The 26,675-nt window shown below is 44.5% G+C and overlaps 1 protein-coding gene across 1 annotated transcript in view; it reads right to left on the reverse strand.

The window, feature by feature from the left end:
• LOC147708658 (uncharacterized) overlaps positions 1 to 18,157 on the reverse strand; it is a 176,897-nt gene extending 158,740 nt beyond the window's left edge. The window contains exons 1-7 of the mRNA XM_086925759.1: positions 18,034 to 18,157; positions 16,557 to 16,655; positions 15,984 to 16,114; positions 14,092 to 14,238; positions 11,297 to 11,383; positions 8,685 to 8,760; positions 5,988 to 6,040 (exon numbers count right to left, since the gene is read on the reverse strand). Of these exons, the coding sequence (XP_086781885.1) occupies positions 5,988 to 6,040; positions 8,685 to 8,760; positions 11,297 to 11,383; positions 14,092 to 14,238; positions 15,984 to 16,114; positions 16,557 to 16,655; positions 18,034 to 18,157 (717 nt within the window). The remainder of the gene's footprint in view (positions 1 to 5,987; positions 6,041 to 8,684; positions 8,761 to 11,296; positions 11,384 to 14,091; positions 14,239 to 15,983; positions 16,115 to 16,556; positions 16,656 to 18,033) is intronic.
• Between the last annotated feature and the right edge of the window lie 8,518 nt (positions 18,158 to 26,675).

Below are 26,675 nucleotides of genomic sequence, written 5' to 3' on the forward strand. Positions count from 1 at the left end.
CTCAGACCAATCGCAACTCTGTATTGCAGCATTATGATTGGTCAGGGGATCTTGGGTGCTTACTAATGACAATGCTGCAATGCTGCATTGTGATTGGTCAGGGAAGCCTGGGTGTGCTTCCTGGTTCCTGTTCCAACAGACAGATACGGAGCAGAGACGTGGGATACGGCGATAAGGTTACTGGTTTTTATTTACATTTTTATACATTCCCCTTCCTTCTTCCCCCGATCCATGCCGGCTGCCACTGCATGATATAGTGCATGTTTGAGATGTTAAACACTCAACACTGCATAGGAAGCAGAATAATACACTAAACAACTATACTCTGAGGTGTAAGAGAAGTACTCTATTGGGTGAAGCCAACATCTGCTCTATGTATATTTTGAAGAATTGGTAATAATAGGTACTACAAACAGCTGCAGTTTCAACCCTTCCCTAATAAAAAGAGCTTGCTCCAAGCAGCCAATTTAAAGTGCTGAAAGCAAATCAAGGGAGATAAACATGTGAGAGTCAAGCAGATTTTACAGATGTATAAAAATTCAAACAAATGCAGATACATTTTTTTTAAAAACAATACGGTATCTGAAGATGGCCAGTAAACAGAGCTTTGTGTTGTCCATCATAAATCAAACCACAACAGAAATGTGGCAGTGGCAACACTTAGGCGGCATAGGGAAACAATGGCCTTGTGCGGTAAGCAGCATGTAACAATGCAGCTATAAGGAGGCAGGACCAGTAAGAATAGCCATATCAGAGAATAGGGCTTTGGGGGGGTGGCCTCCCAGCGGGAGGCCTGCCCCCGCCCCAGGGGTTTTTGGGCCGGGGGCTGCCAGAGCCCATTGGGCTGGTTGGGCTCCATTGGGCTGGCGTTGGGCTTGATGGGCTTGGGGCTGGGCTAGTTTTGGGCTTCACAGCCAGAGCCCAAAACTAGCCCCTAGTAGTTGTAGAAAGGTTAGGAAATTGCAAGTTGTGTTTATAATTGTTGCAGGGGGGAACATGTTTAGGGGAGGGGGTGGGGGGTAAAGTAGGAAGACAATATTTAGTGAGGTTTTGATTTGTACGGCACAGGCCAAGGGAACTTGTATGTAAGGTGCACCTGTGTCCAATAAAGCAGCCTTTTTCACACCAACAAGCTAATCTGTGGTCTGTGCTGCCCCCCTTTTTGGCCCAAACAGCATTATTGGAGACAGTAGCGAATGTGAGAAGTATAATGGCTACATCACGTAGGCAATATATGACCCCATGAAGCATGCAGCAGTCATATCTATCAGCAACCTAGGCAAGGTAGAACATGTGGTTTTTAAGCCCCCTAAGTTGTAAGCTCCCATGAGTGTATGTCTCCTAAATGTCAATCCAATGTAATGTTATGTTACGTTTTGTTATATACTTTACTAAGCAAATAGGCACTACACAAATATGTTACCATTTTAAATACCATGTCATGTTTTATCAGGGTTGTCACGTTACAGAATCCTACATGTTCGGAATCAAAGGAAATTCAACACTGTAGAACAACCAAGTCTTAAGTTGTTGCAGAGACCTTTGATGAGAGAAAGTTGTTCTAGAAATCTTTTCTAAGTGATGTGAGACGGAATCAAAAAGCAGGGACACCCAACATTGCCTCTTGAATGCAGAAGAGGAGGGTGAACCAAGGCTGAAAAGTCATATAGTCAGGCAGCATTTCCCTTGAGAAACTGTGGGGACAACCCACACACAGCTTTAGCTTTATGAACAACAAATACAAGTTTAACAAACATTGGCAAAGCCAAGAGGTCTGATCGCCATTTTCAGTTATAACCAGACCTACTAAGTTAGACTGGTGGCCTTTCACCTGTACACTGACATAAAGAAAAGGGAAAGGAAATGCATGTACTGTAATATAGTTCAAACATAGTTAACAACTTTGAAAATTTGTATTGAGAGCACAGTAGTTTTAGGATTTGTCTCATCTAAAAAACGAACGCCAAGGAATTCCTGGACTTGGAATTGCGATACAAGTAGAAATTATTCATAGCTCCTTAATTTTTGCTCTTTCAATGGGCAAGTTTAAACTGTGGAAACGCATTCTGCAACACATATAGAAAGAGCACATCACCATTATTGATTGTTTATGTGCGGGAAGGTCTCTCTTCCTGTACATAAACAATCGCCTCTGCAGCGCAGGCACCCTTGTAACATGGCGGCAGGTTGCCTGCGTTGATGCTAGGCAGCTTTTGTTTGCGCTAGCGGAAACACAGGGGTGTGCCCTATTCTTGTGAATATGGTGCATCCCGGTGTTTAAAAAATGTTGGAACGTGGCGTTGCCAAATTTGGTGTAACACCGCACATTTTTTTAAATATGCCCCTGTGAATTAAAGGGGCATCTCAAGTTAATAATATATTTGCTAATACCTGCACTCGCTGTTTTTTTGCACTCCATGCGAAATAAAATTTCCCCAGCTACATCACTCTCAATACACATTTAAGCAATTAATGTTTTTGGGCTCATTTGGAGTATTTTGATGCTCCCTCAATTCACATTACTCAGGCTCTTTTGGAGTATTTTGTTGCTCCCTCATTTCACATTACTCAGCTACATGTTTATTGTAGTTGCATCAGTAATACAAAGTAACACTCATCTGATGTTGGAACAATTGATACACAGAGACTATTAGCAACAGAGTATTTTTTCATTCTTTTTGATTCTTTGTCACTTGTGGGCTAGGCAGGTTGCAAAAAAAAGGGCCAAAAAAATGCGGTTGGGACGATCTTGCTGTGAATTTTGCTATGTTTGTACATATAGTTGTTATAAAAATGCAACGGAGAACCGTGCGTCTGCTTATATGCATTTAGCGCTGTGTACAATGTATATCAATAACTCAGCATTTCTCACAGCATAATTTATAGTTGGCAGTGAGCAGAGGTTACACCTTTCAGTTTCTGAGCTGTGCTGTCTGAAAAGTATATGAAGACTTGGAAGAATACATAGCCGCCTGGCCTGATGAACTAGGATCACCGCCTAAAGTATTAAAGGAAGTGAGAAACCTAGGAATTACCAAGGACTCTATACTAGCGATGAATGCCCAAGTGGACAAACTAGCAAGATCAAGCTTTGTCACTAGAAAAACCCTGCGACAAATTTTCCCTCATTTGGGATTACCACACAAAATCCAAGCTACTGTCTCCCTTTTTCTGTCGAAACTCGATTAAGCCAATAGCCTCTACCACGGATCACCTTTAACGACCATGAAAAGACTACAACGGATTCAGAACTCGGCTGCCAGGCTACTCTTGCATATCAAACTGCGAGACCACATCTCACCTGCCTTGAAAGACCTGCATTGGTTACCGGTTGCCCGAAGATCCACGTTCAAGCTACTTAGTATCACCCACAAAGCAATACATGGAATGGGATCGCTTATCATCAGGAATATAATCGCTAAACACTTTCAACAAAGGAACCTCCTCTCTAAAGAGGCATCTCGCCTCAAAATCCCAAGAAACAAGAAAAAAAAACATGGGTGGCACATCCTTCTGTGTTCAAGCAGCCAAGCTATGGAAATCATTACCCCCCAACATAAGATCCACCCACAACCATCTTATCTTCAGAAAACTACTCAAGAATTGAGTCTTACCCACATAAGCATCATTAGCAAACATAAATTTACAGTCTATCCCCCTGTCTATAAGCATGTATGTTCAATATAGTTATGTACCTATCTTTGTGTATTGCTTTGTATAAACATGTAGAATAATTATGTTGTTAAAAAAAAATCATCTTTGGTCTGCATGTACTTACTTCCATTGTGCATCTATGTCCTCCATGTACTTGGATCTGTGTGTCTGTTACTTTTCTCCTGAAAAAGCATCTCCCATGCACTACCCTATTTCTCATCCTGTTCCTCTATCAATAGCTTTAATCTACATATTCTTACCTCATTTATGCATCTATATACTTTCAATGTACTTATGGATCTATATATTTATCACTTTCTTCTAATTTAGCATTTCCAATGCACTACCCTATTTCCCAGCCTACACTTCTCTCAATATATCTTCTAGCCCAACTTTCTGACTCATCTCAAACTTCTTTCTACTACTCTTTCCAATGCACTACCTTATCTCTCACCCTATAAATCTATCAATATATCCTCTACATCCACTCTTGCATTTATCCCAAACCCCATACCACTACTATGATCCCCAAAATAACCCTTTCTAGATTCTCTCCTACTCTACCCCTCCTTGCATCATCTGACACCTCTTTTACTATACTGATCCCCCAAAACAAACCTTTCTAAACTCTTCCCTCTGACTCTTCCCCTCCAAAAACCCTTTGTACTCATCCAAAAGCCTCTTCCTACTGCTATGACCTAAAACAAAAGAAGAAAAAAAATCCTTCACTCTTCTATCCCTCCACTATCCTTTTCCATCAAAATAACAGACTAACATGTTCACTGCTCAAATTTCATATCCACTATACTAATTCACCACTAATCCTTTATGGGTTCTAGAATAGTGTGCTACTCGGCAATAAAGCGTATCAACACCCCATCAGGGTTGCAAGTGCTATATAAATGCGAACCTTTTCCCCTTTTTAACCCCTCCCCAACCCTTCTCAATCCAAATAACTGACTAACATATCCACCACTCAAATTAATTTACTGTTTCACCATACTAACTTTCAACACTAATCCTTATGGGTTCCAGAGTAGCGTGCCACTTGCCAAAAAAGTGCTTCAAAACCACATCAGGGGTAACAGGTGCTATATGAATGCAAACCTTTCTTACCCTTCTATTCCTCAGCTATCCTTCACACAGCAAATAACTGAGTAATATCCACCACTGAAATTACTTTCATATTTCACAATACTAAATCACCACTAATCCTTTATGGGTTTCCGGAGTAGCATGCTTCAACACCCCATCAGGGGTAACAAGCGCTATATAAATACAAACCCCTTTTTCCTCTTCTATCCTTCTGCTATTCTTCCAAATCTAAATAACTGCCTAACCTATCCACCACTTAAAATGTACTTGCATGTTTCACAATACTAATTCAACACTAATCCTCTATGGGTCCCGGAGTAGCGTGCTACTCATCGAAAAAGCGCTTTGACACCTCATCAGGGTAGTAAGCGCTATACAAATGCAATTACAATACAATGCAATAGGCACATGGCCAAGTTGAAACATTGGCAATGCATTAAAAAGGCGCTTGGTTCTGCACTGAAACATCACAGTCATGTATGGAAGGGCCTTAGGTCCCCTCAGGCAGCCCCTACTGAAAAGAGGGCTCTCAAAAGCCATATAATGAAGTCAGAATAGAAAAGCCAAACTCTGAACACTGCAAGGGTTTACAGTTTAAAAAAAATTACTGAGCAAAGCAATTGACACTTTACCCCTCAATCAACCACTCACAAGATCCAGCGCAGCTTTATGCACTCCATAATGATGGCAGCAGTAAAAGAGCAAAACAAAAGAATTTTTTTTTTAAAACACTCTCCAAAACAATTTCGAACAGCAGGAAATATACACAACCACAAAATGCATTGGACTGATATCAAAACATGACAAACATTCCATCAGGCCAATACTTAAAGGAAGCTCTACCACACAGGTAAAGGGCTGTCCCAGAATCCCTCTTTATTTGCCATATGGTGTGTTGACATTGTTACTCTTTTCTGCTTCCATTCGTGTATCAGTTGGTATCCCAGACACAAAGAAACCTGCCTTGTAATACCTGCATGGTCAAGAGAGTACTCATGAAAGCATTTCACACTCACGCTCTAGAGCTGTTTCCATACCATTAATACACCATAGAGACTCTAACACACTGTTCAGTTTGTCTCTCTACATAACCCTTGTGCTAACCGGGAAATTAGCACTCTAAATAAAACAAATTAGGCATCTTAGATCCTGCTAAGCATGTTGTAAACTGCTGCGCCTTACCCTAAATGTTAACCCGTGGCACAGGCTCTCTGGAGACACAGCCTTATACTACTTACCTCAATACCAGACGCTTGAGTTCCTGCATCCAGTAGTTTACTTTGAGTTGTCTCTAGAGATAGGCAAAAAATATTTAAAATTAGCAATTACTTTTCTAACCAGATGGCAGGCCCTTGATCTATCAGACTGTTTTGTTGAATTGTCTTTGTTTTCAGATCATCACCAATTATAGGGTTTAATGTAAAACAATCTATGAACAATAAATGGAAATGTTTCTCACCTGTTCACAATAACTCTAATAGTCATACTATATAAATGTCTTCTGTGTTTACTATAAGACACAGTAGCTAGTGGGGCCTGGAACTGTGCCATAGCAGTGCAACAAGATGAGTGTCATAAAGATGCAGCATGCATCCAGAGAAGTGTCTTCTCCCTATTGCACCCTAGTCTTTTTAAAGAGATCACTGCCCAATTCACGGGAAACATCCTTTACAACACAACTTTTACCACGCAGTGCTGTTACAACGCAGGTTTCACTACGCATACCATTACAGCACATTACACTGGGGGGCGCTCTAGGATAGGGAATACGTTTAATTTACTATCCAACACCTTCCCAAGTGACCACGGGGACTGGAGTTGGAATAGTAAATTAAACTATTCATTATCCAGCACCCCCAAGTGTAATGCGTTGTAATGGTATGCGTAGTAAAACCTGCGTTGTAACAGCATGCGTGGTAAAAGCATGCGTTGTAACGTCATACATCCCCAATTCACAGTCGGAATATTATAAAGAGCATATTTGCTGGTCAAACAAACCTAGAGGTAGAGATCAGTAGCATTATAAGAAACCCTCAAAAAGAAAAGAGGAGGGCCAGAATACTCACCAACAGGAGTTGGAAACACAAGGGCACCGAGTGGTGTTCATGCCAAGAGGCTGTATCTGAAATCAGTTTGTAAACCAGAAGCCATCCTTTCAGGAACACCACCAGCGAGAGCAGATCCATACAGAGCAAGATTTATTTCAGTTCTCAAAGTCGAGAACCTAAGGTACATTCTAGAGACAACCTTTCGCTGGGACAAATGGACCTAGACCTACAGAAATGTTTTAGCAACTGTTTGAACTGAAAAACATCCTGTTAGTCAGTTTTCTGGTATTCAAATCTAGATCATTTCCTGCCTGGTAGTCTATGCCTATTCTATGGTTCCAAAAGTTTCAAAAACATTGGACACTAAATCTGGAAAAAATAATTCAATGATGATGAAGCCCTGGGATGACTTATGCGCGATATTAAATCATATTAGAACATTCAAATGTTGGGAGTACAATGGAGTGCTCTGGGCTTATAATGGCTGGTATAAACCTGGAGCTCCAACATTCCAATGTTTCTTTGTTCACAGCTCTGGCTGTGAACAAAGGCTTCAGGGAGCCTGAGGGGATTCCAATCCCCTCACGCTTCCAAAAGGCTTTGTTTTTTTTGTTAGAACATTCTGTCCTCTAGTGACAGAATGTTCTAATAGCCTTATAGCCCTTCGTAGATGGGCTATACCGCTATTAAAGTCCCTCTCCCTTGTTAAAGACCCTCGCCTGCGGCTCGGGGCCTTTAATGCTGGAGAATGCCTTTAATAGCCGGTATAGCCCTCTACGGCGGGCTATAAGGCTATATTAACATAACATAGCCTAAGCCTATTGCTTGATGTTCACAAATATATTGCCAAGATGCAAAACATGAGTATTGAGGCATGTAACCAAGATGCTGGTTGGTAGGGTAAAATCTAGGTTTAAACTTAGGTGCATGTAAATAGGAATCCAAAGACTGGATCGACGAGGCTAGAGGTAGAGATTAAAGATTGTAAATTTAGGCTTCCCAGATATATACCAGACTTCCAACAAAGATCAGATTTTGGTCTCTAAATGCAGGCTGATATACCATAGCAGTCCAAAGCCCTCCCTTGTCATAAGTGTTTGAGAATATGTTCACCATCATAACATTTGACAAAGTAATGCAAATAAAGATTTACTTGTTTGTATTGCATTGAAATTTGGCAATCACTTTCCTGTTTAGCCTCAAAATCTAGTTGTGATGGAAATCATACTTGTTAAAACATACAACTGAACAGATATAGTAAAGAGTAAGGCAGTGAAGGCAATAGCAGAGAATGTATGGGCACATGCATGAGCAGAGGAGACATGACCAAAGCAGGCGTCTATAAACAGCCATTGTTGGAGGGATTGTGTAGGAGCATGGGCAATTTGCAGACAAAGGAAAAGAAGGGATGAGAAAAAAAGAAAGATGTATGGCCACAGGGTGTGAGGAGGTGATTAATGTTTACTGATGAGGCATGGCAGAGGAAGCAGAGACAGAAAGGAACTAAAGCAGAGTGAGTAGAAGATGCATCGACAGAGAAAACATTTAAATGGTTCTGAGGAAAGTTGTGAGTAACAGAATGAGCTTGGAGACAAGAGCGAAGGGTATGTTCAGAGGATCCACGGACAGTGGAGATGCACTCAAGGGATTTATCAGCAAGGCATGGATAGAAACTGGCAATAGCAGTGGTAAGGGCATGGGTGGAACTAGCAATGCACAAGCATTGGCAAAGGAGGCAATAAAGAGATATGTGGGGAGGGCACAGCCAGAAGCAAAGGTGAATAGTACACGCCAATAGCCAAAGAACAAGTTCGCTCTTTCAATTACAGTTACATTTTTAGACGAACAAATAAATGGGGTTTGGGGATTTACCAATCCTGTACTCACCAAGCAGGAGGAGGAGCTCATTTGCTGTCTGTTTGGCTGCTTGCCCTTTGTGAGACAGAGGTTCCTGGGCAGAGATCTGCCAAAGAAAAGAAGACAATATTTAGTGAGGGGCCGAACATCATTTATGGTCCCACATACTGTAATGTGCAGAACAAGAGGATCTCTGATACTGTGAATAACAGAGCTGTGTGAAGTTAAGACCTTCCTCACAATCCCAGCTCTCTGTCAGGAGCCGAAATGCGTTTTTATTATCCCAAAAATGTTGGTAACTCTGGGTCCAAGTTGTTATTCTCATTCTAGGGAAAACTCATGCTAGCCAGAATTTGAAGCGGGATAACAGTCAAGAATGATAGATTCCAGGACCCGGTATCCTCAAACCAATTTGCAGCCAGCTCATACTGAGGCCACTGTGGAAAACAGAAAGCAGCTGAGGGGCTGATGCTTACATAAATGAGCAACCCAATCATTACGTTGGGCGATCAAAGGGTTTGAGATGTCAAATACACTACCCCTGAGCATTTTGGTGAAAATACATCTGTGAGTGTGATGTGTGTGTGCCACTGTTTTTTAAAAGCTGGTCTCAGGCAATTGCTGAGAAAATAGTTTTAATGTTAAAAGGGCTTTCTTTATGATTAGGCTGCTGTGCAATTGCCATTGACTGTGCATATATTATGGAGGCTCCCTCAACAAGTCTGTGTTATTCAGGTGCAGCCGGCACAGGTAACCGGGGTGGGGCGGTGGGGCATTGGTGTGGAGGCAGGGCGGTCGAGGGGGAAAGTGGACAGATGTCGCGATAGTGAAAGTAAAATAAATGAATAAAACTGCTTACCTTGCGCTCGCCGCATCGCCTCATCAAGGAGGTTTTATTTATTTTTTTATTTTAAGTTTTTACTATCCTGTCATCTGCCCACTTCCCCCTTACCCGCCCGCCCAACCGCTGTTACCTGTGCCGGCCGCGCCTGGTGTTAGTACCTTTGTGAATGTAGAGCTGAGGCCAACTGATGAGCTCCGCTGCTCTGCTCTGCTGCTGACCTTCTATTCATGGAAATACCCGACATCCCAAAGAGTTCAGACAAGCTGTCCCAGAATATTAAAAAATATATTTTTACCTCTTTCCAGAGGCTTCCCATGATCAACCTCCTTGTACGGGTGGACTGAGTGCTAACTCTGCCAGGTGTGCGCTTACCTTTCTGTGTAAACACTTGCTTGTTTCACCTCTGTAAGTTACCCTCCATCTGTCATTTCACAGTACACACTATTGTTCATCTGCTTGGCATAGAACACAGGTCAGTTTACCCTGAGTGACTTGACCACCATTAGAAGCATTCCTCAGCCACATACATAGGTGGTCCCCTGATCATGCTAATCTATGCAGAAGTCTAACACCTTTGCTAGCAAAATTGAGTTTTTGCCCTTGTTGGACCTCATGTCAACTTCCTCAGCAAGTAAGACATCTAGGCAGACTATAAGACATCATTATCAATATCTTTCCTTCCTGCACACCAAGCTGTTGACCCAGTCTCATTAGCACATTAGGGTTTGCAACTTCTATCAAAATCCTAACCAAAAACTTGTAGGCAAACCGGTTTTAGGCAAAAGCTCCAAATATGAACACAGAAATTTTATTATTCATGTGTTAATGGCTTTTTTAAGTTCCCCTCTGGTCATCATCTTATAGTGATTGGGATCAGATATTGATTGTGAACAGTATGGTAACAGCCATACGAATCTGGTAAGTGGATGAGTATTCAGATCCTGGCCATTAGCACAACATTAACCTATCACTTCTTATGAGAGCGATTCGCAGACTGCGAATTGTGAACAGCTTTTCCAGAAGTATCAGTACTCACATTCCCTTCTTTATGATAATATTGGCCTCTTCCCAGTTAGAAAGGAACAGATCTGTATTAAAAGTCTTCATTTCATTACTAACATCACAGTGACAGCAATCATTGCAAAGACAGAACAGGATATTATGATTATAAATTGGGAACTCAGTGCTGCTACTTTGTAGAGCATTTACAATCGACCACAACAGATGCGCTCTTCTGAAAATCTTAATTTAAGACTTTTATCCACTACTACATTTGCCTTAGTTCACACCCTGTTGTACTCACTTAAGAATTACTGTTATAGATCTAGTGGGTGTTAGTTTCAACTCTTCAGCAGTGAAGCTAGGTGTTGACCTTTTTTACCAAGTGAATTGAGAGACAGAATATCTTTGTCATTCCTTGGCTGTCGCCAAGTGAATAATGTGCTCAGTCTCCTGCTATAGACCTAGTGACTGGAGTTCTGTGATCCTTGCTATGAAAAAAGTGGGTAATGATATCACTCACAAGCTAGGAAAATCACCACCTTTGGAGACAGCGGATTACCATTAAAGTGTTGTGCTTTAAAGACAATGGGTGGTATTTTCAGCACTCTGTCATGGAGATAACAGGGGACTTTTTTTTAGTGCTCTCTCATGAGAGGTGTCAGTGAATGGGCAGGAGTAAAGTCCACATCTCTACTATGTAATCAGCATGTGTGTCCATCACACTAACTGATCATCTTTATTGTTCAGAAGATACAGTGATTTCATGATAGAAGAGTCTCCTCACAAAATCCCCTACCATGTTGTGCAGTGCTGCAAACCCTTCCGGTAAAGAAGCCTCCTTGCAAGCTTTTGTGACACCAGCTCTAAGGAAATGTTCGAGAGGCTGAATGGAAAAGAACATGAAGTTAGTAAGGGGGAAGCCTTTAGAAAGAGATCACTCATGCATATGGCTTTCAATTTCATTCAGCACATTCATTTCCAACTATAATAAATGATTACTTCACATAAACAACAGACCTTGGCCAACTAAGCAACGCAATCACAGCCATCTGACACCACTTGGGACATGGCCCTTCCTAGTGATGAATAAGCATTACTTTTAAAATTAGAGGAAAATATCAAGCTCCATCTTCAGGAAAGGAGTTTAATGCAGTCAAGGGGATTGAAGTAATCTAGATCCTTGTGGTGGGCTGGTGATCCACACTCTCAAGGCGGTCAGTGGTTGACTGGGGAGAGGTAATCAGTATCACCACAAAGGAAGAAGTGATCAGAAGCTTTACAGGGTGAGAACCCTCAAGAGGTAGGAGAGTATGATCTTCTGTGGCAAGTGAAGTTCAGGATCCCAAGAGATTTGATGCAAATACCTAAAAGGGAGAGGTGATCTGAATTCTCAGAGGGGAGAGTTGATAAGAATCTTAAGATAGAAGTTGTTGATGAGGCTGCTCTGGGGGGAAAGGTGACATTGGGTGTTACAAAGTGTATATGGTCAGTTTCCCAGCTTCTAGATGTTTTCTATAGGACATTTATGAGGCACATGTGAACTATAGCTATTAAGAAAACATACAAGGACAGACTTTTAAAAATGTGATAACCTTTTCCAAAGTATATAAACCAACTCATGAAAAATAAGGTAGATGTTGGTCCAACGATGGAGGTTAAAGGGAATTAGTGATCAGGATCCCCAGTAGGGGCCCATGATTAGAATTTTTTTGAGTGGTATGAAGTGCAATTGTAACAATGAAACCAGTTGGTTATTGTGTCTGTCTCAATATGGGGATTATAGAAAAAGGAAAAATAAGTTATACATTAAAAAGTTGAGAACAAGGTTGTTTTTATTTCCTAGTGAGGCAGGAAGGCTAAGAAATGGAAGGAAGAAAAAATGAAATGGTCTTGATTCAAAGTTTTGCTTTTTTGACACACTGAATCTCCAAAAGCATTACTTTCCTATGTAGTGGTGCAGCGACCACACAAAAAGGCAGTTTCTCCCAAGAAAATTGAAAATTAAAGGGCTTTAAAAAATAATGCACCAGTGTAAATAATTTCTGTGATTCCTTAGATTCCACCTGCACTACTGTGACCCTTATTATGAGTGGCCTATCATAATCTGCTATTTCGATGTGAGTCTAGGAAGGGCAAATAACAAGGACTCCCATTTTGGGAGCAATAACATATGGGAGTCACATTTCATTTACTGTACTTGTTTTTCCCCGGGGCTTTTGATGAAACACAATAGAGCTACCATATTCCTCCAAACCTCATGATTACAATGAGACCTGTACCATCAGAATTATTGTGCCACTTGTAATGAAGGCCCAACTATGATATCCCCGGTGAAAAAAAGAGAAGACCCAGATAATGACCACTCAGATCTGTGATCCAGGTCAGGTGTGTCAAAAGCCGTAGAAAAACCCAACAGAGATCTGAAAGACGAGCAGAGAATACCTCCTACATCATCTGCGGCGTCCCCCAGGGCTCATCCCTCAGCCCAAAACTATTCAATGTCTACATGGCCCCCTTGCACAAGTGCCCGTCATCACGACCTCAACATCATCTCCTATGCCAACGACACCCGGCTCATCCTCTCCCTCACCAAGGACCCACACACCGCCAAAACCAACCTCCACAAGGGAATGAAGGCCGTCGCTGACTGGATGAGGAGAAGCCTTTTGAAACTGAACTCGGACAAGACAGAGGTCCTAATCCTCAGACCCACCTCCTCAGCCTGGGACCACTCCTGGTGGCCGACCACACTGGGAACAGCACTGACACCCACCGACCATGCACGCAACCTAGGATTCATCCTCGACTCCTCCCTCTCCATGTCTAACAGGTCAACGCTGTCTCCTCCTCCTACTACAACACCCTACGCATGCTCCGCAGGATCTACAAGTGGATCCCGACCGAAACAAGAAGAACGGTGACACAGGCCCTCGTCAGCAGCAGTCTGGACTACGGCAATGCACTCTACGCAGGAATCCCAGCCAAACACCTACGACGACTACAACGCATCCAAAACGCCTCCGCCCGACTGATCGTCAATGTCCCCCGCCGCAGCCACATCATCCCCCACCTGTGAGACCTACACTGGCTCCCCATCGACAAGAGGATCACCTTCAAGCTCCTCACCCACGCACACAAAGCACTTCACAACGCTGGACCAGCCTACCTGAACAGCAGACTCAGCTTCTACACCACCACCTGCCAGCTCCACTCCGCGAGCCTCGCCCTCGCCACTGTCCCCCGCATTCAGCTAACAACCTCCTTCTCCTACCTCACCGCCAAGACCTGGAACACCCTCCCGACCCACCTACGGCAGACCCAAGACCTATTCGCCTTCAGAAGACTCCTCAAGACCTGGCTCTTCAAGCAGTAGCGGCACCCCCCTCCCCTCAGCGCCTTGACACCCTCACAGGTAAGTAGCGCGCTTTACAAGTACTCTGATTGATTGATTGATTGATTGAGTGATTGATTGATTGAACACAACATTTTCTCACTAGACACCCCCTTATGATTCTCTTCGATACATCAAGGACATAATTCATACAAACATACAGTAGATATTTCTGAGGGGTACATTTGCCCCAGACATACCTTTATCAGGCCAAAGGTGTTCTCTTTGGGCAGGCTTGCCTGGAGGTATAATACCTCTCGGAACACCCCTGGTAGTTCCAAAGCCAGCTGGTCTGGGGGAAGCAGAGTCGCCATTGGGCCAAGTGTCAGTAACACCTGTTCACGGATCTACAGGAAGTAACACAGAAGAAAGTACATGCCTCTGACCTCTGTATGTGTGAAGCAGGGGGAAACGTACTGTTTTTGTATGGCAAAATACTTGTGGTGGAGATTCATGTTTATGTCAGAAAGTTCTTACCATAGTCAAAAGGTAACAATTTTTTCCTAATTGGAGAAGTCACAGTTTCTTGTTTTATTTATCCCATTCTACAATGACTTTGCAGAGGAAGCCAACTTGCCCCTTACTCATTTGATTTACTCCCATGTCCGGATTTAGGCCCACATGCATCCAAGGAAAAATCGGTCGCAAAAACAGGCAGATTCTCAGAATCTGCCCCTTTGCGACCGGTATTTTGGCATTTGGGATGCATCATCCCAAATGCAAAAATCGCAAATTGTGATTGCACTTAAGGACTCACAAATTGCAATGCCTTGAATGCAATGCAGGATGCCTTTTAAAATAACGATGTTGCTATTTTGATCCACTATTTACAGAGAAATTATACCGGATGGTAAATAGCGAAAATGTTGAAAAATGCACTAAAGTGTATTTTTCAAAGTTGTAGGTTACACACACACATGCCCTTGGGGCATGTGTGTGTGCAACACGTGTGCACAGTTCAATTTCAGGGGTGCAACAGGGTGTCCTTTTGACAGCCTTGTACCCTTGAAATTGCATGTGCAATTTCCCATTCATTCCTATGGGCCTGTAGGCCCATAGGAATGAATGGGAAGCCATTCCTTAATTGTGACTCGCAATTTGTGAGTCGCAAATAGGGAATGTTTAGGAATCTCTATTTTTATAGCAATTCCTACATGGATAGGCTTGTGTGATTCATTAATTGAGATTCCTTAATAATTGCAATTAGGGAATCGCAAAAGCCGACCTTGATGCATGTGCCAGTTAAAGTCTTACTTTCTGGTAATGGTTAAATAGTATTGTTGACATCTTCTACGCATGAAAGACAGCATGGCATATGCCTATGAGTAAATTCAGACATGATGGGTAGAATGGACTAACCTAAACCCTTTGTACTTTGGGCTGAATTCTAATCCATCACTCTTTTGCTCAGTTTGCCACTACAGATAATGATCAACAGTTTGCAAATCAGCCTCGGTCATTCTACAATAGGAAAATTCCATTTGAAGCTAGTATGTTTGCACTGAATGTGAGTATATGCAAATTCAGACAATGTATGGCTGACTGGGCCTCATTAGTGCCGCTCTGCATATGGCCTATAGCACAATGGACTAGGGCATCCCCTTTTTGATGCAGCCATCATGATAAGCACTTAGGCCGTCTCACTTAGAAAAAGAAGTGATGAATGGAGTTCTAGATTCAATCTAAATCATTGGTAATTAATTGGGATTGAATTCAAGTCCAAAGTCTTTTGTTGACTTTGCTACTAAAGACAGTTAGTGACCAACCGCATGGTATTAGTCTGAGCCATCTTCCAGTAGTAGCAGCCAAGACCTGTTTAGTTTTTCTCAGTGAAACACCATAGATGCTCACTCACTGACAGCTGCATACCATTTATTACCACTGTTCATGCAGAGAGAGGGGCAACTTGATCCTCACAAGGCTCCATCTTTTGTGAATCATGGCCCCTTCCTCAAATGATCCATGGTGATAAAAGGGATATTATATTTGGCATGTTAGCACATTTCTATAATGTATGTGGTACTGGGGTCTCAGTAGATAATAGTAGCATGCTTTGTCTCTCTCAAGATACCGTTCTTACTTGAAAACTTACCTTGCACTTTTCCTTGGTGTTCATGCATGGTATGTCAAGATAGACTTTGCAGATAACATAGCCCTTCAAATATTGTGGAACAAGCTTTGCTTCTGTGCTCCGGGCAAATGCCCAAGTTAAGGACTGAAAGGCTGCAGAGAAAATACAAATCAGTTCTGCCCAGTTGCCCACTTATGCTCTGTCTATACACACCCTTAGCCCTACCAACTTTCCCCTTCCCCAAAATGCAGGCTTGTGGTGCATGAAAATCAAGGGGAGGGTGGGCAGTTTTTAATGACTTTTGACACATTCTAATACCTCAGCTGTCGCTCAAAATAATACAGAGCATATCAATTTTACACACAATGTACAGAATCTGATCATTTTATGAAGAAAAGCCAAATCATTTCTCAGAGATTAATTAAAAACCCAGAAGATTTTGGAAAAATTCTCAGACAAACTCTGAGGCTGTTGATTAAAATGATACATACATATAAAATTATCCCTGGTGTTTTCTGAAAAATTGAAAATATCCTTGCAGTGGGTGCTCGCTCCATCCAGTTTCAGAGAAGCTTCCTAATGGTTTATACTTACCGCGGCAGAAATACCAACACTGGGCGAAAGTTCTTGCTTTCTTCATGATGGGTAGAAAGCGTTCAAGGATTAAACCCTCAGAATACTTCATTATGGATACTGTGAGGTGACAACAAAAAAACACAGCTCAGACTGGTTGCATAGTGGAGGCAAAAGCCTGTGGTGCCCAGGTGTACACAGGTGCCACAGCAGAGATGGGAGTCCTGTAGTGCCCTTCAAACTGAAACATACAACGGATAGACCTTAGGACTGGGATGTACTTTGAACTGAATGGTTTGCGTTGCTCCCTGGGTGGGAGGACGTCTCCAATTGCACTCATTTATATTTAAATACAATATTCACTCTTTTAAATTATTTTCCAAATCAATTTTATTCATTGTTGCTTTTTAATCCATTGTGTCATATTACTTTCTTCAGTAATACAAAGATGTGTTCTTTTCACACTTTAATGCCTTATCATGCCCAAAGGAGTGCAATTGGAGACGCCCTCCCGCCCAGGGAGCAACGCAAACCATTCATTGAATTCATCCTCATACTCAGGAGGATTTCCCAATTTGCACCAACGACCATAACACCGATTGAAATAACATAAGTACACAGGAGTGCTACGGTCCTTATATAAAGGGAGAGCCTTGGGTTGTACATTGGGTGTACATTGGAGTGAGATGAGTGGCCCAACAGAGAGAGGGTGCTACTTTTGGGCTTCTTTCGATCTGACACAGGCGGCACACAAAGATTTAGAAGAGTACTTTTTTAGGTCCTTTCTGGAGACTAGCTATGTTTCCTTGTAGGAGATTCTGGGAAATGGACAGCCAATTCCCTGAGAGTCAACGTCTAAAGGAAGGTTCTCTTCATTCTGTGATCTCACAGTAGTATCTGGTTATTGGTGTTTCAAGTACAAGAGGCCATACTTGTTAGAAGGGTTGCTCATGAATTCCCTAGGCCCTGAACCTGGGAGCATCAATTTCCCCCAAATTAGAGGTCAGAAAGTAAAACTGAAGTGGAAGGGGGAGGGCCTAACAAGTAACAATGATATCACAGAGAGAGTACCAAATATGCTAAGTTAAATTCTGCCAGAAATTGTATGGATCAGTAACTTAATTTAAAATGTTCAAGTGAGACAGGCAAAGAAAACTACTAAGTGGAAAAGCAGGAGCTGAGAACCAGATTGGAATATACATTTCCAAGAAGCAGGAAGTAAGCAGGCTGATGGCTCAACAGTCTTTATCTGCTGTTAAACCCTATGATTCTAAGTTTAACTGCCAGAACTGCTGAGGTTGAGATGTCACAGTGCTGTACTCCCCTAACCGGAGACCCATGTCTGTAGGTATCACCACCCCATTGTGCTTTGAACATCATCTATCTTGGATTGTGTGATCATTGTACCAATAGTGTCCAACAGAACTTACTCCATTTCCCACTTCACTTAGCATGGTCTTCCCTGATGTACGGATCTCTCAAATGCCAGGCAACTTACCATGACCTTGAATGACTTTTTGAAGGCACAATGCAACATATGGATGTGGGATGGCCTCCATCTCAAAAAGACCCAGGATATTCCTAAGTACCACGTCGGGAAGCCAGCGAGCAAGCTCCACCATCACCTTGCAACCAACTTTCTCCACGTCTGTGAACTCGGACAGCTGCTCAAGATGATGGGAGATCAGTTAGCAATGAAGACAGACTACTTTAAAAAACAATCCATAGTATCAAACGGGCAGACCATAATCTTTAATTCTGTAGAATGTAATATCTAAACTTGAGGCTAGGAACATAGCTGTTGTCAAATACTAAGGCGTTGGTTTTGTGCCACAAAAGTGGTGCTAACCAGCGTGAATACTTTTTTTGCTATTGTCTTTCCAGCGCAAAACTTGATTTGTGCTGGAAAGCACCCTATCAGCTGCGCAAAGCACTGCTTTGCGTTACTTTGCACCGAGGGGGCTTACATGGGTGGTACATGGGCGTTCCCATGCAACCACCCAAGCCTTTTGATGCAAAACCAAAGTTACAAAGATTTGTAAACATGATTTGGCACCAAAAGTTAACACCCCTCCAAAGGAGGCGCTAACAGGAGAAATGCTTTAATTTCTCTGTGCTTTTCCACCTTTCCATGCATGCTGCACATATGCAAAGTGGGAAAAGCTTTGCATCATACCTGCTGCAGCACTAAGGTTTGTGCATGGTACACAGCTGCTAAAATTAGCGCCGGCACAAGGGAGGGGGATATAGCCCCTCTCCTGCTCCCTCTCTGTCACACACCGTAGCACCACCTCGCTGGGGGCTCCGCTGCGTGACTTTTAAAAAAGATCCCCCTAACTATGGTGCCAAAAATCCCTGAATATGATGTCTATGACTGCAGTTGGGAGACCGTGAGCTTAAGATCCATCATCAGTAAACCTTGAATACAGTGCCAGAAGGTAGAAGGCCTGAGTAGCCCAATGCACAATGCATGTATGTGTGTGCTGCATGGAGTAACTGCACTGCAATACTGAAATGAGTATAGTGTGTGTTTGAAGATAGATGGTCTATGCAGACCAAAGCTCATAGCATGTATGTATATGTTGCATGGAGTAACGCATTACAGCAATTTAATAGGATGTTTCACAGGTGCACTCAAAGAGTACCACAAAATTACTCAGATCAAGTGTTTAAACATCACTTAGTAAATGATATGTGCCCGAGTGCTGAGAAAAGAACATCATAAGATCTAGTAATATTATATAATCTACCTGAGAATCAAGACATTTGCCTTAAGTCAGAAAGTTTCTGAATTTAGATAATCTGGTAGAGACTATCACAATGTTTCCAAATTTGTTTTTGAGAAGCATCTACTTCTCTGACTCCACAAAAATAATTACATTATATGGTGGAGAACTAGTCCTGCTAACTTATATGCAGATAAACATGTGCTATCAGTGTAGGCATCAGAACATATTCTGAAACATCTGAAAACAGCACTTTTCTCTTGCTCCTTGTGCTTCTAAGAGAATTTGAGCCCAGATCCCCATAAAGATGACAATTCGACCCTCAACACCTCCATACTCTCGCCACTGAAACATATGCCCTCGAGAGACATGACAAAAGGCCTAACTCGGCATGGAAAGTCAACTCGAATTACTATCTCCATCGAACTATATATCCACAATTGGCATAAACGATTGTTTAACTCACTTGGAGAGTCAACTCGATATGGTATCAAAGGGTATCAACAGCATCAGTAAGATTCTTAAAATCCACCATGCATATGATTGACAATCAAACCGACCCTTTTCCAACATCACCAGCCAACCCCTATGTTTATCTGAGACCCAGATGAACAGTTGACACACAATTCCCCTCGATAACCAATTTCACAGGCCGAAATATCAAGCCCCATGATGTTCCTAAGGGAGACAATGGATCTAGCGAACACATACAACCCTACAATATCCCTGGACACCCCCACATTCAAGATATATATGATTTCTGGAGTAGAATGAGACCCTCCCCTCCTTAGTTTGCCAGGCCACCAGCATAGTACATCAAAATGCCTAAGGCACCCCTCTCCCAGAAGCCCAGAAGCAGCAGCAATTCAAACTGCATGCTCATAAACTATAGATAGGCTATCAAGCATGCAACAGAATTGGCAGAAACCATCCTGAAAATGACATTGACATCACATTCATCACAGAAACTTGGTTAAATGAATATTCCTATATTATCCTTCCAATCCTTATTATTATTATGCAAATTGTACTGCGTGCAGCTACCCACGAGTGTTTACAGGCACAGGATAATGCACAGGTCCGATGCGAAAAGCTCAAATAACCAGGTTTTCAGACCCTTTTGAAAGCTCAGGAGAGGATTACAATTCCTTAACCGCATCGCTGCTGCGGTGATTTTTGCGCTGTGCGGCTGTTTTCCATTTACCGAGATACATGACGAGCTCAGCTCGTCATCCGCACACGTCACCCGTGGCTGATGACGAGCTCAGCTCGTCATCAGCATCGAAGGGGTTAAAGCAGAGAGGAGAGAGCTCCATAGTTTAGGGCCTAGATTTGCAAAGGAGCAGACTTTTTATGTGGGTTAGACGAAACCTCGGTATAGAAAACAGTGTTTGATTTGAAGATCTTAGGGAGCGAGTCGGCTGGTAGGGAGCAGCCAGTTTCTGACTGTATTGAGTTCCTAAGCCATGTTCAGGGCCGACTGGCCATAGTGGGCGTTTTCCCAGTGAGCTGGAGGGGGTTGGAACGGTTTTGGACCGGTGAGGGTTGTTTTTGTTACTGGGGGTCAGTTTTTCAGCAGTGCTGCACAATCATCCCCCCATAACACAGGCACTGCAGCAGTGTTTCCCACCAGCAACCCCCCACCCACCCCAGGCTGGTCCGACATAATTGCCAGGGCTGGTTTGTGTTCCCGTTCTGGGCCTGGCCATGTTTTGCTTTAAACATAAAGCACAATGCTTTAAACTCAATGCGCTTGATGATCCTCAACCAATGCAATTCAAGAAGCATAAAAGAGACTGAGGCAGATTTTGATAAGTGGAAGAGCAGCCTAGCTGCAGCATTTTGCACCACCTGAAGGTCGCTGAACCAGGAATCATATTAGCACCTAGGTACAATACATTAAAATAGTCTGGATATGATTAGATCCTGGATGACCGTTCTTTGAGCTGCTAAAGGGATCATCCAAAGAATAGTTTTCAGCCATCGGAGAACTGCAAATCACATAGCAGTGACGCTAGTTCTGATTTCATGGGGAGTTTATTATCCTTGAGAATGCCTAGATTTTTCACCAGAGGAGACAGGATGGGCAGGGTCCCAAGGGACTCCAGTTGAATTCTAGAATCCCACAATGTGAGAAGTTGGCCTGGTATGCTATGTCCACTTATGTAAGTGGGCAACCTGCACCATTCCAGGCAACCCTTATGGTGATTTAAGAGGTCTTAGACAACCTTACAAATCTTTCTAAGTGGTAGCTGTGGGGAGCAGCCTTCAGGCATAGTCCATACGGAGTATAACTCAGCCTATTTTAACAGAATGTAATCTTATAGTATCAATTAAGTGGAAAAGATACACACAAGGTATTATAAAAATATGTATTTATTATATAATACTCTCTAACACATTTAGAATTCTCCTACCTGGAGATAAACACAATGCACACAATACTTTGCATAGAACTACCGTAAATAGCACAGAATACGCAGTAGGCCCTAAGGGAATGCCTAACCATATACTTGGAAAGTGGTATAAGAACCACGACTCGGGTCACGATAATGTCGAGAGGACGTAAAAGTGCTGGGGACCCAAGGAACCACCCAAGGTGAGTAATGGGGAACCCCATGGAGAGCGTGTGAAGTGTGGGAATACAACTGTGTGCTCCATACAAGTCTACGTGTAAGTTCTTTGTTGGATTTTCAAATCAATCAATCAAATCATTTATAGAGCACGCTACTCACCCGTGAGGGTCTCAAGGCGCTGAAGGGGGAGGGGGCTGCTACTGTTCGAGAGCCAGGCCTTGCTGCTGCTACTGCTCGAAGAGCCAGGTCTTGAGGTGTTTCCTGAAGGTGCGATGGTCCTTGGTCGTTCGTAGGTGTGTGGGGAGGGAGTTTCATGTCTTGGCTGCTAGGTAGGAGAATGATCTTCCTCCGGGGTGGTTCTGCGAATCTATGGGATGGTGGCGAGGGCGTGGCTGGAGGAGCGGAGTTGGCGTGTGGGAGTGTAGAATGAGAGGCGGTTGTTGAGGTATTCGGGGCCTATGTAGTGGAACGCTTTGTGTGCGTGGGTGAGGAGCCTGAACGTGATCCTCTTGTTGAAGGGGAGCCAGTGCAGGTTTCTCAGGTGGGCGGATATGTGGCTGTGGCGAGGGATGTCGAGGAGGAGTCGTGCGGAGGCGTTTTGTATGCGTTGTAGTCGATTCTGAAGTTTGGCGGTGGTTCCTGCATATAGGGCGTTTCCGTAGTCCAGTCGGCTGGTGACGAGGGCCTGGGTGACGGTCTTTCTGGTTTCAGTGGGGATCCACCGGAAGATCTTTCGGAGCATGCGCAGGGTGTTGAAGCAGGAGGACGAGACGGCGTTGACTTGCTTGGTCATTGTGAGGGATGTGTCCAGGATGAATCCCAGGTTGCGTGTGTGGTCAGCGGGTGTTGGGGCGGAGCCCAGTGCTGTGGGCCACCAGGAGTCATCTCAGGCGGAGGGGGATTGTCCGAAGATGAGGACCTCTGTTTTATCTGAGTTCAACTTCAGGCGAATGAGTTTCATCCATTCTGCAATGTCTTTCATACCTTCCTGGAGGTTGGTTTTGGCGGTTGTTGGGTCTTTGGTGAGGGAGAGTATCAGCTGGGTGTCTCCGGCATAGGAGATGATGTTGATGTTGTGTTTGCGTGCGATGGCGGCGAGGGGGCTCATGTAGACGTTGAAGAGGGTTGGGCTGAGCGAGGAACCCTGGGATACGCTGCAGATGATCTTGGTGGCCTCTGAAAGGAAGGGAGGGAGGCGGACTCTCTGGGATCTGTCAGAGAGGAACGAGGTGATCCAGTCCAAGGCCTATCCTTGGATCCCGGTGTTGGAGAGGCGGGTTATTAGGGTGCAGTGGCAAACGGTATCGATGGCTGCCGAAATGTCCAGGAGGATGAGGGCGGTTGTTTCTCCATTGTCCATCATGGTCCTGATGTCGTCGGTGGCTGTGATGAGGGCAGTCTCGGTGCTGTGATTGGCTCGAAATCCGCACTGGGACGGGTCGAGCAAGTTGTTTGCCTCGGGGAAAGCAGTCAGCTGTTTGTTTACGGTCCTCTCGATTATTTTGTCCGGGAAGGGAAAAAGAGAGATGGAGCGGAAGTTCTTGACTTCATTGGGGTCCGCCGTGGGTTTCTTCAGAAGGGCGTTGATTTCTGCGTGTTTCCAGCTCTCGGGAAAGGCAGCTGACGTGAACGAGCTGCTTATGACGTTCCGGAGATGGGGTGCGATGATGGTGTTGGCTTTGTTGAAGATATGATGGGGACAAGGGTCAGAGGGGGAGCCGAAGTGGATGGAGTTCATGACGTTGGTGGTGTCTTCGGTGCTGATAGGGGTCCAAGCGCTGAGGGTGGAGATAGGGGTCGCTGGTTTGGTGGCTGCAGGCGGAGTCTGGGGTCCAAAGCTGATGTGTATATCTGCGATCTTGAGGTGGAAGAACGTGGCGAGGGAGCTGCAGAGTTCTTGTGACGGTGTGACGTCGTTGTTGCTGGCGCTGGGGTTGGAGAGCTCTTTGAAGATGTTGAAGAGTTCCTTGCTGTTGCGGGTGTTGTTGTCTAGTCGCTCTTTGAATGATGTCCTTTTGGTGGTTCGGATAAGCTGGTGGTGCTCGCGGGTGGCGTTCTTGAGGGCTGTCATGTTCTCTGTAGTTCGTTTGTGGCGCCAGGTTTTTTCAAAGGTTCGACAGGATTTCTTGGATTCTTTGAGTGTGTCTGTGAACCATGGGGTTTTCCTGCTGCCGGTCAGGCCTGGGGGGTACTTCAGTGGTGCAAGGTCGACGGCGCAGTTGGTGATCCACTGTGCGAGGTTGCGGGCTGCGTCGTTGGTGTCAGTGGTGTTGGCTGGTGGGTTCTGGCTTAGTGATGAGAGCAGTTGGTCTGTGGTGATTTTGTTCCAGGATCTGCAGGGGATCTATTGTGTGCTGTGGTGGGATGTGTTCTTTTTGAAGTTGAAGTGGATACATCTGTGGTCGGTCCAGTGGAGTGGCTGAAGGAGACGTGGTTGCTGGCGGAGAAGATGGGGTCGAGCGTGTGGCCGGCGAGGTGGGTGGGGGTGTTCACTAGTTGCTTGTGTCCGAGGTTGTCGAGGTTGTCAAGCAGGGTGGTGGTGTTGTTTGTCGCTGTTTTTCTCCAGGTGGAAGTTCAGGTCCCCTAGGAGAATGTATTCTGGTGAGTCTAGGGCGTGCGGGCTGATAAAGTCGGCGATGGTTTAGCTGAATTGTGTGCCGGGGATCTGTAGATGAGCGTTCCTCTGAGGGTGGTCTTGGCGTCGGTGTGAATCTGGAAGTGTAGGTGTTCAGCGGAGGGGAGCGTGTTGTCGGATGCGGTTGTAATGTCGATGGTGTTTCTGTGGACGATGGCTATTCCTCCTCCGGTTTGGTTGACGCGGTCCTTCCGGGCGATCTTGATTAAGATTAAGGCCCCTTCCCAATGGACCCTGAAGAAACCCCATAGAAGACAGAAGTTTGGAGAGTGACGCACCTGTGCATACTCTAGAACCCATGTTACCTACACCAGGGAAGCTGGCTCCATAGGTGTGAATTGGTGTCAGAAACCGAAATTGAACACAATGCAGGACTTCAGGAAAGTGCTGCTGCTGAAGAAGTAGAAAATGTCTGGTGGAATCCGAAGGTGGATTCTAGATGAGAGGTACATACAAGCAGAGCGACAGAGTCTATGTCACTCAGGAGTGACCAGGAGACTTGGAAGACGAATGGCCTCCGATGTCGGATGTTACAGGGGAGACGACAATGACCTTGACTCTGCAGCTGTGAGGACCAGGCAATGTTTAGGAAGACCAGGAGCCATACACAAGCTGTCCCACGTCGGATGTCGAGTGCTGAGGGGTTGGTGTCCGGTGGGAGCACCAACAAGCCTTGGCAAAAGCAACCAATGCAAAAGTAGAAGGTGCAATGTTGGAACCAGCAAGGTCCAGGGGACTCACCGCAAACAGGGGAGTCAGGGCAGGCCCTGAGCAATTAGGAGAGCCCAAAAGAAGCAAAAGTGACCCTCATCTCGACCCACAGGCCGGAGGCACTGGAGTCGCAAGAGGACCTCAGGCAGCTCATCAAAAGATGCAGGCCACGATGGATACGATGCGGTGTGGCTAAACATTCAGGTCACTCAAGGTTGGGGCTACTTGAAGCCCGAAGATCTTCTCTGAAGGAAGCCAACAAGCCTTTTCCATTGCAAGTTTATGAGGTGCATAGGGGTTCAGGGATTGCAGCCCCCACTAGGGATACATGCCTCAAACTTGGTAAAAGGGCAGGGCAGGCCTCCAGAGTTGTCGAGAACCACCACTTGTGTTGCAGGACCTCTTGGAGTCCGGAGGAGCTCAGGATCTGCAGACAGGTCCACTTAGTTGTGGTGCCTGCGAATGCAGAGAAGTAACTCCTTCACTTCAAGGGAGATTCCTTCAGGTGTCTTTGATGCCCACAAGCCTTGGAAGGTTCCTGTATGATGCACAGGTACAGATAATCCAGCAGACTGGAAGGTACGAAGTTGAGCTTAAACAAAGTCCAGCGAAGTCCAGAGTGCCCAGTTGGTAGAAGAAGAAGTGGTGTCTGATCTGAATTGATTTGATGAATCCAGGGACCCACCCATAGGTAAGCCCTTAAGAACCCTAAGGAAAGGGTTGGGATGATTCAGAGGGCCCTCCCAGGGGAGGGTCTGGACAGGGTGAGGGTACTCCCATGTCCTTTGTCCAGTTTTGTGCGAGAGCTGGAGCCAACTGCTCCCAAAGCTGGCTTGTACTGGACTATGCATGTGGACACCAAATGTGCCCCTCATGCAGATTGAGTGGCGCTGGCAGCACAACCACCCAGCCCCAATACACTAAATCCTGTCTGGGAGGTGGTCACACCTCCATTTGACAGGATGCCTATTGTTCTGCCTTCCCCTGCTTCAGTTTTGCTCAGCAGCAGTAGGGCAGAATCATGTCTCTGGTTGGCAGCAACCGTTTTGTACTTTCCCTGCCTGGGCCCCTTCCCTTCCCCAATCTTCCCCCCCCCACCTCTCACTCCTTACCCGCACCTCAGGTGCCACCTACAAGTCTTCCCCGATCTTTTCCCCCCAAGTCTTCTCCGATCTTTTCCCCCACCTCTCATTCCTTACCCGCACTTCAGGTGCCGCCCACAAGTCTCTTGGGATCCCACCGATGTCCCCGCCCTTGATCACTTAGCCTCCCCTACTTCGTATTACTTCTCCTCCAAGCACCCATCGCCACTTCTCATCTTATACCTTCTCAATTACTGTGTTGCTTTCAGTATGGAACCCACAGGTACACACTCGTACATCATTTACCCCTCGAACCTCACTAAAAAATCTGCGAAACGCTTTCAGCACAACTTCATAAAACTGCCCCTGAAACTCTTTTTGCCGATCCCTATTTCTCAACACACAATGGG

Source organism: Lissotriton vulgaris, chromosome 6, assembly GCF_964263255.1.
Source record: "Lissotriton vulgaris chromosome 6, aLisVul1.2, whole genome shotgun sequence".
NCBI lineage: Eukaryota > Metazoa > Chordata > Amphibia > Caudata > Salamandridae > Lissotriton > Lissotriton vulgaris.